Genomic DNA, 16,443 nt, shown 5'->3' with positions numbered 1-16,443 from the left:
TTCACTAAATAATTAGGCTGTCCCCTAAGCACATCACTGACATAAACACAAGAAAATTTAGGAATAATCTGAGGAGACACAACAGAAAATGAAAAGCAATCCCTGGAATTTCCCGTTGCTATATAGCTATTAAGTTATGTACAAAGTCAAGAGATTAGTTAATTATATTATACCAAAGATGATGCAGTCATTTTGATAACCACGCTGTGGTTAAATGAGAAAATGCCCTTGTTCCTAAGAAATATACATTGATATATTTGTAAGTAAATCTAAAATTTACTCTAAAGGGTTCTGAATGAAAACTATGTTGGGGGTGGGGGGTGAGAAAATGACAGGGAATAAGGAAAACTAGAGAAGAAGTAGCAAATACTGCTAATTCAACATTTCCTGAATCATGGAGAAGGATCTACAGGATTCATTATGCCATTCTGGCAATTTTCCCATGAGTTGGAAGTTATGCTAAATTGTAAGAATTTAACTTAAATTACATCAAAATAAAAACAGAAAGTATGTTTAGGCACAATTTTCTCTCACTACCAATTTTATCTTCTAATATAAACCCAAGCCAGTTCAAACACATAGATACCAAATATAAGTAAAGGTTGTTTTACAGCCCCCCCAAATAAAAAAAAAATCCTAACTATTTCAATTGGATTCTTTCACGTTTGAACCGAGCACTGCTAGTATCGGACGAGAACCATATAAAGATAACAGAGAAGTAAGCTGTTTTCTGCTCCCAGTGTCTAATAACACAGCTGTAATACAAAGTAGCTTGGTACTGCAGAAGAGGAGGTGCATCTGCAGCTGGGGCCTCACTCCCAGTGCCAGCCACATTCTCTTTAAAAACAGACAAACACAAACAGTAGGCAGAGCTCAGGGAACCCCACAGGAGAGGGGGAGAAAGGACTGTAGGAACCAGAGGGGGTCAAAGACACCACAAGAACATGATCCACAGAATCATTTAAGCAGGGCTCATAGGAGCTCATAAAGACTGAAGCAACAATCACGGAGCCTGTAGAGTCTGAACTAGGTCCTCTGAATGTATGTTATGGTTGAGTAGCTTAGGGTGTCTGTGGGACTCCTGAAGTGGGAGTGGGAGGTATCTCTGACTCTTTCCCCTGCTCTTGGGATCCTTTTCCTCCTACTGGTTTGTCTTGTCCAGCCTTGATATGAGGGTAGGTGCCTAGTCTTATTATAACTTGTTATACCATGTGCAGTTGATATTCCTGAGAGACCTGAAGGAAAATGGAGGAGGAGTGGATCTGAGGGAGAGAGAAGCAGGGGAGAGCTGAGAGGGGCAGAGGAAGGGGAGGCTATGGTCAGAGGATGTAATGTATGAGAGAATAAAACGAACAAACAAACAAAAAAACAAAACCAACCTGCCTAGCTCTAGATCCTTCAAAAATAGTTCCCAAAGTCAGTAGTAAGATTCTTTTACTCTTAATACAGCCTTCTGGCCAAGAATTCCTGCTCCAGAATTATCAATGCCTAAATATTCACTAAAAATGTTTCTAGAAAGAACGGCAAAATAATTGCTAGTTACTATAAAGAAAATGGAATTCTTGGCTAAATGTTAATGAAAGCTGTATTCTCTTTGTATCAACAAAACTGAACTAATACATAGTGAGCAAACTTACAAATGAATGCACTGGACTAGGTGTACTGACTGGTACATGCTGAAATCCCAGCACTCAAGGGTCAGAGGCAGGTTACTGCTTATTTGAGGCTACCCTGGGCTACACAATGAGTTCCACTCTAGCCAGAGCTACAGAGCAAGACTTTGTTAAAAATAAAAACTAAAAGAATTAAAATATGTATGTATATACACACATACACATATTTAGATCCCTACTTTAACTGAAATAAAAAAATGATACATTTTCAAATAAAAATTGATTTTTAAAAATGTAAGTTGTACATACATTTTGATAAAACTAAACACGAATATTTGAGAAGCCATTCTCTCCAAGTCCTGCTAGGAGAGGCTACATGACATGAAAGAAACAGGCCTCCGGGAGTGGTTACCGTGGTGACACATACATGGGGAGTCAGAACAGGGCATCTCAAGTGCAACACTATGGCAGACCCGAGAGGATGACAACCAAGACAGAAAGCACAGAAGGAAGAAAGGAGGGGAAAGAGGAGAAAATAAACAAGAAAAGAGAGGGGAGGACGGGGAGGGAGAGAAAACAGTAAAAAACATTTTAAAACCAAATAGTACCAAAGTTATTAACCAAAGCTGAATAAATTCCATTATGCCAAGAGGCAAAAATTTATGATTACTGAAGGAATTTAAAACACAAACCATAAAAATTTCCACAAGTTTTTGCATGTTTTCTAAACCTTTAAACAATCGCTAAAAAGTCAAATGAACAAATACAAGCAATGTTTGTTATTAATACCATCATCAACTCCAAACAAATCTGTTTTCATTAAAAGAAATCTAAAAATGAAAAAAAAATTGTCAAAGAAAGCTAGAAACCAAATTATATGCAGAATTTCTGGTTTTCAGGTAAGGAACGTAGAATTTGCCACTTCATCTTAATAATACATGGAAAGGGAAACAAACAAAAACTGATAAAGTTGCCGGGCGGTGGTGGCGCACGCCTTTAATCCCAGCACTCGGGAGGCAGAGGCAGGCGGATCTCTGTGAGTTCGAGGCCAGGCTGGGCTACCAATTGAGCTCCAGGAAAGGCGCAAAGCTACACAGAGAAACCCTGTCTCGAAAAACCAAAAAAAAAAAAAAAAAAAAAACCAAAAAACTGATAAAGTCATAGTTTAAGTCACTGTCACCAAAGCTAGAGACAGTCAGGGTGAATTCAGAGAATCATGAACCAATTTAGGAGGTGTGTGCCAAACTTAAAGTGTGCTTATGGAATGACTAACGTGGCCTGGGCAAGTCTAAGCTTCCAAACATGGGCTGCTGTACACATTTTTTTTTTCACCTTCAGGTATCTGAGTGAGTCTTCAGCGCATGCAGGAGTCCCTCTGTGCTTCTCGTAGGAGAGGAAAGGGAAGCATTTTGAAATATACAGGACATTTAGTTCTTTGCAAATGATGAACATCAGCTTTTCCACCAGAGCCTAATCTGCTGGTGTTTTATCATAACATCCTGATCTGGTGGAAGAGAAACAACCAATTCCAGAGGTGCTGAAGTCTTCAACAGGCTTTATGGGCACAGATGACCAACTCCACTCACATTATTAGTCCCACCAAAAGGGAGGGAGGGAGGAGGACAGGGAGGGAGGGGGAAAAAAAAGAAAACTCCTAAGAAGCACTACTGCAGTTCACAATCCAGACCCACAGGCTCACAAAAGACAACTCCATCTGTCTGTCTTTTGTACTATTAACTCCCTCATTATATCATTCAAGTCTTTTTTGCTGCAGTTCATTTTGCCCAATACATCACGTCTACATTCAAGCAAAACATGATAAAGCACAGTAAAAAGCAAAGAGAGACTAAAGAGGTACCACAGTCAGAGCTAGGACCTGATGGAAATGTATTTTTCTGACCAGGAATTAAGAAAACTATAACACGCCTAAGGCTTTAACAACAACAAAAAGACAGCATTGCCAGGAAGATAGATAACATAAGCTGAAAGACAGAAACCCTAGAAAGAAAAATCTAAACAAATGGCAGAGATAAAAATTACTAGCAACAAAAAGTGGTTTTGGTGCCTTTATTAGACTGGACATGATTAAGGAAAGCATCTCTTGGGTGGGCCTGGTGATTCATACTTGTAATTCCAGCTCTGGGGAGTCTGAGCAGGGAAATGACTCTAAGTCTGAGGCCAGCGGGTGTGCAAAGCATGGTCCTGCCTCAAAAATCCTAAATAAACTCTAAAACACACAACCTGCTAAAAAGGATAAAAGCCAAAGACTTAATGCTAGAGATAATACAAAAGTTGTCCTTTAATCTAAACACACAAACTGTGGCACCTGCCCAAAAGTATACACATGGGCATGTACACACAAACACTAAAGATACGTAACAACAATTTCAAAATAAGCCAGAAGGAGAAAATGTCTTACCTACAGAGGACCAAAGATAAAAATTATATTCAATAGTCTCAAAAAAAAATGCAAAGAGAATAAAGTAAAACATCAGAAATATTGAGGGGAAAAGACTACCAACATAAAACCTTCTACCCTAAAAGCATGCACTCTATGAAATAATCCTTCCAAAATAAAGAAATAAAATCTTCTCAGACCAATAAATTTTGAGATCATTTATTGCCACAGACTTGACTTACATGAAATTTTAAAAGTCCACCAGAGAAAGAAAATCATATGGGTAAGAAAATCTGATCTGTATAAAAAAAGGAAGAATACTAGAAAATAAGTAAGCAAGGGCAAAACTATTTTTCTTATCCCTGATTACCTAACAACAGTAAAAAGATAATAATTTGTTCAAAACAGTACTGGTGACAACATGTTGTTATGCACATACACACACATAAGCATATACACAGACAGTTGTGTCTTTCATATGATGTTTCAGTCAACTATGGACTACATATAACAGGGTTCTATAAGATTAGGACAGCTAAAAAAATTCCCATCACTCACTCACTTGTTTGTGGGTAATGCTAGTATGAATCTGTGTTTCTGGTCATATAAAAAACACAACAGGTCAATTATGTACAGCATGTAACACCTGACAATAAATTACTGTTCCTGGTCTATGTACTCCCAATATTATACTTTGTTGTTACTGTTGTTCCATGTTTATGAGACAGTCTCACTAGATTACTAAGAATGGTCTGGAATGTTCAGGTTCAAGTGATCCTTATCTCAATCTCTTGAATAGCTGGGACATGCCATATGCTCAGCATTATACTATACCTCCTATCAGTAGAGTACACTCTTCTAAAATACACACACACACACACACACACACACACACACACACACACACACACGTTTAGTGTAAAAGATTCACATATTCATGTATACAATACAATGCATATTTATAACAAAGGGAGTAAGGACAGGTCACCAATTTTCTTCTGCAATTAACGTTGTGTAAATTTTTCTTAAACTATTTATTTGTATGTGTGTATGTGTGCGCGCGCACATGTGTGTACACCAATGAAGTACACATGGAGGTCAGAAGATAATTCATAGGAGTCAGTTCTCTCCTTCCACCATGTGGGTTCCAGGAAACTGAACATTAAGCTTGGTGTCCAAGCACATTTACACCCATTGCACTATCTCCTCAGCCCATGTAATTTTAATATTTTCATTATAATCAGAATATAAAAACCAGCCTCTAACACACAACCTTATTCTCTTCATTCTTACTGAGAAAACAATGGGGATTCTAAAGTCAGTAAAAAACAAACAAACAAAAAACCCAAACCAACTAATTTTCTGATTATGTTCTGAATAAGGTCTATATTGGGGGATAGGAGATAAGTGTCTTTATTCAACTCCATGGAAAGAAGACTGTATGATCCAACAACCTTGACTGTATAACCAACAACAATTTCAGTATGAAAACAATTATTTATTATTATGTGTATGAATTTTGCTTGCTTTCATGTCTGTGTACCACCACCATCTCATGCAAGGTACAGATGGTTGTAAATTGTCATGTTAGGGTTGGCAACTGAACCTGTGGCCTATGGAAGAGCAGCCAGTGCTCTTTCTTAACTCTGAGCTCTCTCTCCAGTCTGAAAACAATTATTTTAATCACTGTACTTGTACTGATTGCTTCTTCTTTTCACCACTCATCTCTATTATTCATTTTAGCTTTATCTGAAAGCATCAAAAGGCACAGTACCTATTTCTTTTGTAATGGATAAAACCCATTTGCCCAAGGTCCTATACGGTCCAGCAAACCTTAGTTTTTACCAAGCACACATGTTTAGTCAAAGGCTTAGAGATAAGCAATTACCTCATAACTCTTTCCTCTAACCTCCTGCTACTAGGGGTGTGTGATTATCTTCACAAACTGGCTGAGCCTGGAACACACCTGCTTGGTCAGTTCCTGAAGCCCAGAGGACCTAACTGATTCTCCCATTCTGTGTATGGTCTTAGTATTTGACTATGCATGTGCACTGGAATGAGAGCAACTGTTCTTACTGTTATTTGTTGTTTAGGCTTTTCAAGACAGAGCTTCTCTGTGTAGCCCTGGCTGTCCTAGAACTTGCTCTGTAGACCAGGCTATCCTCAAACTCAGAGATGTGCCTGCCTCTCCCACCTCTCTCTCTGAGTACTAGAATTCAAGGTGTGAACCACTATGCCTGGCACAAAAGAAATTTTCTCTGAAAGGCTCAGCTTATACAAGTAGCTCTCTCTTCAATGTTTTAGATTTGTAAACTTTAAAAGCTCTTTTTATTTTTCAGCTGGATCTTGGATTTTTTTCCCCCTACAAGCCAAAATCCATCGCCTTTCAATGGAGCTCCTCACTATCCTGGAAATTTGAATTCTTTGGGATCTGTTGTTTCAGCAATATGCCAAAAGGAAGGGCACCAGTATCTTTAGAGTATCTCCTCCCCTGGCAAAGCAGTTATAAAAGGAATGCTGTGAGGCAGCTTATACTTTGACACCCATTTAAAACCTAAGATTTCACAAAGAGCTCAGGATAATGCAGCCAATAATCATGTTGCCGGAAGAGAAAGACTGAAGCCTGGTGCCAGACCACAGGAGGAGCTTGCCTTTCCAAAAAGGGATTGTCACACAGTTCTGATAACTTATGGGAACACCTTGCAAGAAAAGACCAGACCAAAGACAAAGTTGACTCAGCCATGGGCAAGACAACATCCCAATCAACACGGTTTAATTATGCAAAGCTTTTGTCATCCACTTAAACTTAAATTTCATACCCTGTATCCTGAAAACTGCTATCAGTCGGCCACTAGACCCCCTTTATCTGTTTCTCTTCCCACTGTGACTACACTCAACAAATCTCTTCTATACTCTTCACGTAATTACTTGTTCCTTTGAAATATTGAGGATGGGTAACTGAACCTAGCTTACTGTGGCTGAGGGTGTTCGGGCTAATACCTTAAAACTCTGGGAAGACTATGAGAAACAACTGGCCTAGTGTGAATAAAATTTATAACACTGAACAGAGCCTGGACACAGGTCAGTAATATTAGCTATTTCACTATATAAGAAGAAAAGTTTAGTTTCCTATTAAAATCCTAAGAAATAAGCATTCTCAGGAAATTTTAGGGTAGAGAACATTTTTATAGGTATGTAGCCCACAAAACTGTAAGGCAGGAAAGCAAACTTCCCTTAAATTTTGTGCAAGATAGGGAGCCAAGATGTTGGATGGTGCCAACTCCCAAGGTAGCATTGCATCACTACAGCATCTTCAGGAGAGATGCTGGTTGCTAGGTGAATGTGCTAAATGTACTATTCCTGGCAAGTCCTACTAGCACAACCAGGCAGGCTCTATCTTTCCACAGTATATTCTGTAGGAAGACACACAGGAAGGTTCTGAGTGCTCGCATGTCAACAACAATACCCCCCCACACACACACACACACACACGTGTCTGGCACTCTGCCCCTTCTCTTGCACACTATTCTGCCATTTATTAGTTGTCTGTCCAGGCCAAAGAAAAGCATGTCCCATCAGTCCTTTCTATCAATAGGTAACATGTTCTCTACAGCCAATCTCAATTTTTTGTGTTTTATATATTTTAATAGCCATAAAACACATATCACAGATGAGTGGTGGTGACGCAAGCCTTTAATCCCAGCCATCAGGAGGCAGAGGCAGGTGGATCTGAGTTTGAGGCCAGCCTGGTCTACAGAGCCAGTTCCAGGACAGCTACACAGAGAAACCTCATCTCGAAAAACCAAACCAAAAACAAAAACAAAAAAACCAAAACCCACATACTACAATAAATGCAATTTAACTATCAGAGTGGCTTTACTTTCTCTGATTGTTTTAATCATGAAATTTAGTCTGTTTTATTTTTTAATCTAGGTGATGGCAATTCCATCCTCCTCCTTTTAAATACCGGACATACAAATTACACTTGAGGTCAAAGGAGCATGTATTCTCCTTGAACTCAAGACTTTTTCAACTCCCTACCAAGATGACCAAGGGATTTATTATTATATTATTTATATATTATTTGTATCTTCCAGGTTAGGAATACTCCTCCTTACTGAATTAGCAGCTTCCCCACATCACTCTGCTACTTCCCCCTCAGTGTCAGAGTCAGGAGATGGTGGACGGTACTGTACAACCTGAGGGAAGAGTTTTAGAGCTGGCTGACCTCAACAATGGTTGCGACAGCTGTCTGGGTCTGACCTTGCTCACTATGTCAGTCATCCTTCTAAACACCTGAAGCAACTTAACTTGAAAAAGTGTTTGCCACAAATCTGATACCATCTGCCACTAACTAGTGGCAGTTTTTCTAGTACTTGCTTATTTGAATAGTAGATGTGATTTCATGCAATCTATGTTCAGTTTAATTTCTTAATATTCAATGACGTTAAAAAAGATGTCCCTTGACATACAGGCAAAAATTCTTTCTGCCAAGTAATTCTAATGTAGAAATGCAATAAAACTGAGCAACTGCTTTGAACTGTTCTTCAATCAAAGCATATTTAGATCATCCCAACTCTTTTCAATATGCTTGCCCCTGTCTCAAGGAAAAGGGTCTATGTTCTGTTATGTTCACTGGAGAAAACAATGAAGAATATTGCAAGGATAACAGAGCAAAATTAGATGTTAGTCTGGCATATATTTCATACACTTGCTGAAAACAAAAACAATATAAAGGCCCAGTTTATACTGGGTGTTAAGCTTCCCTTTTTTAAACCAAGAAATAGAGGCTTGCTACCAAGAAGCATTTAACTGACTGTAAAACCAGATGCAAATTAACATTAACGCAACATTTCAACTTTATTCATGTTCTAAAATTCTGATACTTGAAAATAATTGTAAAGTATTTTCCCCATTAAATAAAAGGGGTAACGGGAAATTAAATAACTGACTGAAAGTAACTAACACTGTCCTTAAGGGGTCTCGAAATTAATTAAGTTATTTAAGTCCAAAAGGAATACCCTCATGTGTTATGAGTAAATTCTCAGAATACCAGTGTGGTGATTATAGAAAACACACTGAAAAGGACAAGAACAGGAACAAATAAGATGGTTATCTCATATCCAGATTCATTCCATTCTCAGCATGGGGGCTGGGAATGGACAGGAAGTCTGTGCTGGGAGTCAAACCCAAGGTTTTTGTACATCCTAGACAAACATTCTACTACTAAGCATATTTCTGGCTTTTGGTTTTATGAGACAGGATCTTACTGTGTAGCTCAGATTGGCCTTGAACTCAACAATCTTCCTGCCTCTATCTCCCATACAGTGGGATTATACTTATGTGCCATTAAACCTGATCTACTCTCAATTCTTCTACCCTAAAATAACACTGCTGATGAGTAAGGGAACTCACTTTTTAATTTCTTACTTGGATGTCACAGAGCAAGTTTTCAAATTTCACTGTATGTGTTAATAATTTTAGTTTTATATTTAACCTAGTATATAATTTCTATATCCTTCAAGATTACTGTCTAAGAACAATCATGCCATGTATACATTTATCTTTAATCATCAACTCATTTACTCATTTATTCAACAAACATTTAATTGTAATCATAATCATGTTAGGTAGTACATTAGGCAATGAGATTCAGATTTTAGAAATCTGAGAGACAACAGAAGGCAAACAAACCATCACAACTGAAGGGAGTTTTGAAGGAAACAGCACTCAGAATTTTGTTGAGAGGAATCAGGAAACATTCCTAACAGCAATCCCAGGGACAACACTTACCTTAAAAATAAGTGTAGAAGGACTAAGAAGGTGCAAGCAAATAAGGTATTTTATATATAAAGCAAATTTTAGAGATTTCACTACTCCTGTAGCTAAAACATGAAAGGTCAGAGAAATTAGAAAACCAAAGTTCACTGCAACTGCAATTTCCATGAGTAATGGAAATACTAAAGTGAATGTGATAGGCTCCTCCTGATGAGCTTTGAATGCAGAGGAAGAAAAAGATAGCCAATTTTAATTCAGTTAAATAAAGTTGGCATTATAATGAAAAACAAAACAAAACACGGAGCCAAACATGGTTGGAGAGGCAGAAAGGAAGGCTTTACATTATACAAGTATACTAAAAACTCTATCCCATAGGCAAGAGAGAGGTGCTGGGAGATTCTGAAATGGGAAGCCACAATTATAGGAGTACATGTGATTGATGCAAAGATATAAACCCTAGGTGAGTTCCAAGCAGCCCTTACCCTTCCTCCAGCCAAGCAAACCCACAGCCACAGAAAGAAGTTTTAGCCAATGCCTACCAGTGTGATTGTTTCCCTTAGCTAGGTAAATGGGATACTTACAAATCTTTTATTAAGAAGGAAATGAAAAATTTAGTGACATTTTCTAAAATTCCCTGTATTTATAGGGTTTCCAAGAAGTTATATTTAAAATTTAAGACTTTCTTTTAAAAATCTAATTAAAAACAAAAACAAAAACAAAAAACAAAAAACTAACCATGAACTTGAGATCTAGTATACCTAACCTTAAATACAACTGGCCTGTAAGACGAACAAACTGGAATATCAATTTGACAAAAATTTACATAGAAGCTTAAAGGTTATAGGTTATAAATACAAAACCTTAAAAGGCAGAATATAAAACTACCTATATAATATGTATAATTCAATATATACTATATTTTGACAAACAGAATAAAATGAAATGAAAAAATAACAATGTAAGAGTCATGTTTGTTGCTTCCAATGGGGATGATTCAAATTTGTTACACTTAGTTTTGATGTTTATTTTCCAAGAAAGGTTTTAATAACTACTCTCGCTATTTAGCTCTGCTATTAAAACACAGAACTGATTCTTTGGCCTCAGCAAAATGTTTAAGATTCCCACTGTGAAAATCTGTCTCATTCCTCACTGATATAAAGGTAAAGGCAAATTCAATAAACTGAAAGGATTCAAAGTCAAAGAACAGAGAAAGCAAGTCATCTAAATGTTTGTGACTATATTCCCCCTCAATGCTTCTCAGAAAAGGCTGGGGTGTAGCTCAGTGGTAAGGTACTTACCTAGGTCCGTTCCATCACAGAAAGAAAACACAATGAAAAAAGGTCTCTGGAAAACCGTTCTTTCCCCACAGGGCTTAATTTTTAGAACCATTTAAAAACAATGAGCCAACAAGCATATCAACAAGAGAGAAAAACTGCTCACTAGGGGTGACAGTCTAAAAGACAGAAAGAATGACTACCAATGGTTACTACAGACAGTAACTCCTCTGGAAAAGGTATACACAAGCACAAGATAAACAAAGAGGAGAGACAGAATGAGAAGAGGTAGGGTAAACTTCCTTAAGAGGATTTGGTCTTAAGTGACCTGTAGGGTGGAAAAGAACTTTTGAATACGCATCTTAAGAAAATGTAAAGTACAGGAAATGTAGGTCATTTCCAGCACTCCCTGGACACCACGAGGGGAAGAGCAATAGGAAATGACACTAGAGATTAAGGCATGGCCCAGTCACAAAGAATGTCATATATCCATTCTACTTTTGAGTTCTATCTATAGTGTCATCAATTGTAAGATACAGCATTACTATATGGATCCTAAAGCCTGATGATCGAGTCCTACTATTAGAATGTTATACTTTAAGTGTAAGATAATTAGCCAAACATGCAGGGGACGGCAAAAAGAAAAAAAAAAAAAAGACCTTTGTATTTCTCAATTTACTAAGGTGGAAGGAGAGGGGCAGTAATCCTTGGAGAACTGATCTTTGAGTCGGTTTGTAATCTGAATTAAAGCTAACAGTATAGACCCAAACCAAGAGATTGAAACAAACAAGCAACTGTTTTCAAGTGGCCTTAAGTTGGCAGTACCCTGCTGTCTCTCAGAAGTACGTGAGTATTCTCTTCAGGGGGCAAACTTCAGTCAGGGACAACAGCAATTGAAGACGAAAACTCATTTCAAAGATGAAAAACCAAAGACGGACATCTCAGGATCAACGAAAACAATCATCACTCTTAAGTATGGTGATGTTTCAGGATTACCGAGGGGACTTTACTAAAATTTGCGGCACTGGGAGGACGTGGTCCAAGGGTACAGTAGCTGCCAAGCATTGATAAAGCCCCAGATCTAAATCCCTAGTGCTGTCAAAAATAATACATCTCTAGTCCACCTATCCAAGGATACTCAGAGAAGTAAGTACTTCAGCAGGAATTCCCCAAGCAGAGCCCTGGAATCTCTATCTTAACAAGTAACCCAACACCTAAGACATGCTGACAATTCTGACAAGATATGAAGGCACTGACACCAGTGTGCATAACGTTAGCAATAAGGAACAGTAGGATTTTAATCAAGAACATGATTGGATCAGACTGAAAAGTTTGGAAGACCACTGTGGTGCAAAGCAAACTTTGGAGAGCAGACAGAATAGTGTAAGGATGGAAAACAGAGCATAGCAAATGTTATAATTAGGAAATCATCAAAAATAATATTAAGGTCCACGATGATGACCATTTATGTACTAACAGTGGGAGGAAAACAAGAGCAGTAAAAATTAGAATTAGAGTTTATAAAACTGAAATGAAGCTGGGTGGCAGTGGCATACACCTTAATCCCAGCACTCAGGAGGCAGAGCCAGGCGGATCTCTGTGAGTTCGAGGCCAGCCTGGTCTACAGAGCGAGAGAACCAGGACAAGCACCAAAACTATACAGAGACACCCTGTCTCAAAAAACCAAACCAAAAAAAAAAAAAAAAAAAAAAAAAAAAACTTAAATGAAAGATGTTATTTTGAATTTTCTAAAGATACAGCCTAAAGATATAGTGAGCATTATAGACACTCGCCTTTTAAAAATAAACCTTATTGAGTATTGTAGCCCACCATCTTTTTAGCTGTATAATAAACTGTGTTCTATAAAATCTTACACTATATAAACATTACAGGGTCCAAATATTATTAAAACTCAAAGTGATCTTCAAGCTCAAATGAAAATATAAACAGATTTAAATCTCTAATGTTTAACATTCTATTAATCAGAGTATATGAATTGAAAGCTTAAAATCTCAGACAATATAAAAGATTTTCAGTGACTGATAATTTAAAATTACAAACAGAAAACAATCAATTAGCAAACTTACGCTGAATGTGAATGAACTGTTTGGGCTGTTTAAACTCCCCTTTGTACAAGCGATTGTAATAGTTGACGTTGCTCTCTGCCTCGGGAACTGGAATGACCATGCTCTCTTTTTTTTCTCTAAATACTTGCTGTGCTGAAATAGCTCGCTGTAAGTGATGTTCCTGGAAAATGTAAAGTAGGCAACATAAGTTGTGTTGGTAATAGTAACTCATGCATAATTCTATTTAAAAGTTACTTGGTTAATTAATTGCAAAAAAATCAATTACGAATAGTTTCCCTTTGCTAAATCATAGGCTTTTTTTCTGCATACCCAAGAAAGCATTACCATAATTTTCCCGTAATAACTGTGGCTTATTATCAGTATCACAACTTTATAACAATTTTAATAGTTTTAAAAAGACAAACCCATATACACATTTATAACGTAGAATTAATGTTTCCATTATAAGCCTATCCCTTGCTTGTTAAATAAATTGAGGTATTTGTCACCACTACCAGATCAAGAAAAAAATATTCAAGTGACAGGAAGTAAGTTTGTATTAAATTTTAAATATTTTCTACACTTGAAACTTAATCCGTACAACATTCTGAATTATTAAAAAATTAAGATGAAATTATGTCCAACAAATAGTATTACAACCATGGCAGGAAATACTGAATAAATATTAAACAAAAAGTTCCTATAAAATATACACAGGCTCTAATCACTTCTCATCAACAGCCTCTGAAATGTCCTACCATGCTTATTCCCCTTAGAGCAGCTTTACCTTTTAGAAGGTAAATACATTATTGCCACTCCCACAAAGATCCCCATCATATCAGTGTAAAGGTTAAAATTCCTCAATGACCTTTAAGGCTCTGTAGTATTTCTCCGACACCTCAACCTCTCATCTTTTGCTCTAGTCATAAATGTTTGTTCCTGTTTTCAAGTAGTCTCTAAATAGTCTACTTTTGAAATTCTTTAGTTTCATCTACCAGGGAGGCCTTCCTAGGACTTCCTCATCTAGAACAGACCTTGCCCATCACACCTTGAAAAGCTTTGTTTTTTTTCATTCTACTTATTACATATGATACATTAAAAAAAAATCTCATTTGTCCATCCACCTGCTAAGCATAAGCATGCTCTTAGGGAACAGCTATTTCTGCTCCTTCTGTAAACATATACATCTACAAATTGTACAAGACAGTAACAACACATAAAAGCTGTTAAATATATATTTAGTATATAATACCTACTAGATTCTTAATATTTCAGAGAATGCAAAAATGTACTGTCAACAAAGAAACTGAGGTGTAAATATGCTTAGTAACTTGTTAAGGTCACATAATTCTAAGTAACAAAGCAGATATGAACTTGGCTATATATTTGCAAAGCCAAATTCTTAATAATAGCATTTTAATTTTTGAAGTCCTACAGAATCTAAGAAATTAGATATTAACTTCATTCAAGCCTTTGACGTGGGTGTCCCAGCCCCAGGCACAGTCACAACCACGGCCCCACAATTGGCAAGTTAACTATGAATGGGACCCAACACAAAATCATGACATTGAGATTTTGATAATTTTTAATAATTCAATTGAGTGGTTCTCAACCACAAACTTTGTAGATTAAATACCATATAGTGTCATGCAAAATAAACGTTATAGTCTCACTATTTGTATGTATACACGGCTTTCAGTTTGAAGGTGGTGCTCATCTTTTTAGTGTCACATTCCAAGCACAATTCAATTCACACCATCAGACATTATATGTGCTCTTGGTGGCTTGGTAAGTAAAATACAGCAATTATCAATAATATTTTAGCCTACCATTACAACCGATAGGTGTTTAATGTTATTCAGAAGGCAGGTGAGTGCTTATATTTGATTATTAAGGTACCTCCACACCTTGGTCACGCCTCAAGCATCAGCTGCACTCTGTAAGTTGGCAACCCCTTTGAGCTGCACTGGCAGCTGAGGTGTGGAAGGGTTCAAGTCTTGCTTTTTTGCTTTTCTGTCAATTAATCCTCATAAAAAAAAGTAAATATAGCCCCTTAGCTATTGTTTTTAAAGTTCTAGTATGGCTTCTCCAACAGCTAAAAAGGAAACGAAAGCAAGTGTCCAAAAGGAACCTCACAGATGAAAAGGGTTACTCATCAAAGAGTGGCAGGTGACTAATACGTCAAAGCACACAGGAAGGTACTGTACTTTGGGGAATCTGTCCAAGTTTTTAAAACTATGATTTAAAGAGAACATTACATGCAAAAGAATGCTGCCAAATTTAGTGAGTATCCAAGACTGTATCGTAAGGACAAATGTCAGAACTGAAAAACCTCAGGTTATACTATAGAAGCAAGTTATGTGGTAACATACTTAAAAGGAAAAAAGCTGTTTACTCTGATAGTAGACTCACTAAACTGTGTTTGAAAAGTGTGGTAGAAATAATAAGCCCTGAAAAAACAGGAAGGTATTTCTAAAGTCAGTCTGAAGCACAGAGCTGCTAATCTTAGATTTCGTATTTGGTGATGATGACAACAGTGATGGTACAAATACGGCGTGGGCTACTATCATTTTATGAGAGATACCGATGATGAACACGACACAACTAAATCCAGAGATTAATACAAAGCAGGAAAGTATGCTAAAGCAATTTTCTTTGTTCATTGTCAAAATTATGTACAGTTAATGATGGTGCCCTGGTGATGGGAAGCAAAGAGAGGGACCTGTAAAATTAATAGATCAAAATGCAACTGGCGCCCAAAAACTCATGCTTGATGAAGTATCACTGCAAAGCAAATCAAGTAAATTTATGTGAGGCTGGAGAGATGGCTCAGCAGTTAAGAGCACCTGACCTGACTGCTTTTGCAGAACACCATGGTTCAGTTCCCAGCACCTACAACGTGGCTCACAACTGTCTGTAACCTCTGGAACCGGAATTATAAATGACTATGAGCCACCATGTGGGTGCTGAGCATGGAGAGTCCAGGTCCTCTGCAAGAGCAACAAGTGTTCCTAACCACTGAGCCACTTCTCCAGCCCTTACCGAGTCATCTTTCTTTTTTTCCGTTGTTTTGTTTTTTTGTTGTTGTTGTTTTTGGTTTTTTTTTGTTGTTGTTGTTTGGTTTGGTTTGATTTTTGTTTTTTGAGATAGGGTTTCTCTGTGTAGCCCTGGCTGGGCTCAAACTCAGAGATCTATCTACCTGTCTTTGCCTCCCAAGTGCTGGGATTAAAGGCATGCACAACCACCACCCAGTGTCATTTGTTTCTTAATACAATGTCAAATACTCTACTAGCTTTGTTGCTTTAAAAAAAAAA

At 37.4% G+C, this 16,443-nt stretch overlaps 1 protein-coding gene across 4 annotated transcripts in view; it reads right to left on the bottom strand.

Moving 5' to 3' along the window:
- Positions 1-16,443, bottom strand: part of Epc2 (enhancer of polycomb 2) — a 111,415-nt gene that overhangs the window by 62,362 nt on the left and 32,610 nt on the right. For all 4 annotated transcript variants that reach the window (XM_006974287.4, XM_006974288.4, XM_042275267.2 and 1 more), the window contains exon 2: positions 13,151-13,310. In XM_006974287.4, the coding sequence (XP_006974349.1) occupies positions 13,151-13,310 (160 nt within the window). The remainder of the gene's footprint in view (positions 1-13,150; positions 13,311-16,443) is intronic.

This window comes from Peromyscus maniculatus, chromosome 4, assembly GCF_049852395.1.
Source record: "Peromyscus maniculatus bairdii isolate BWxNUB_F1_BW_parent chromosome 4, HU_Pman_BW_mat_3.1, whole genome shotgun sequence".
NCBI lineage: Eukaryota > Metazoa > Chordata > Mammalia > Rodentia > Cricetidae > Peromyscus > Peromyscus maniculatus.
This window is presented reverse-complemented; position numbering and strand designations above follow the sequence as displayed.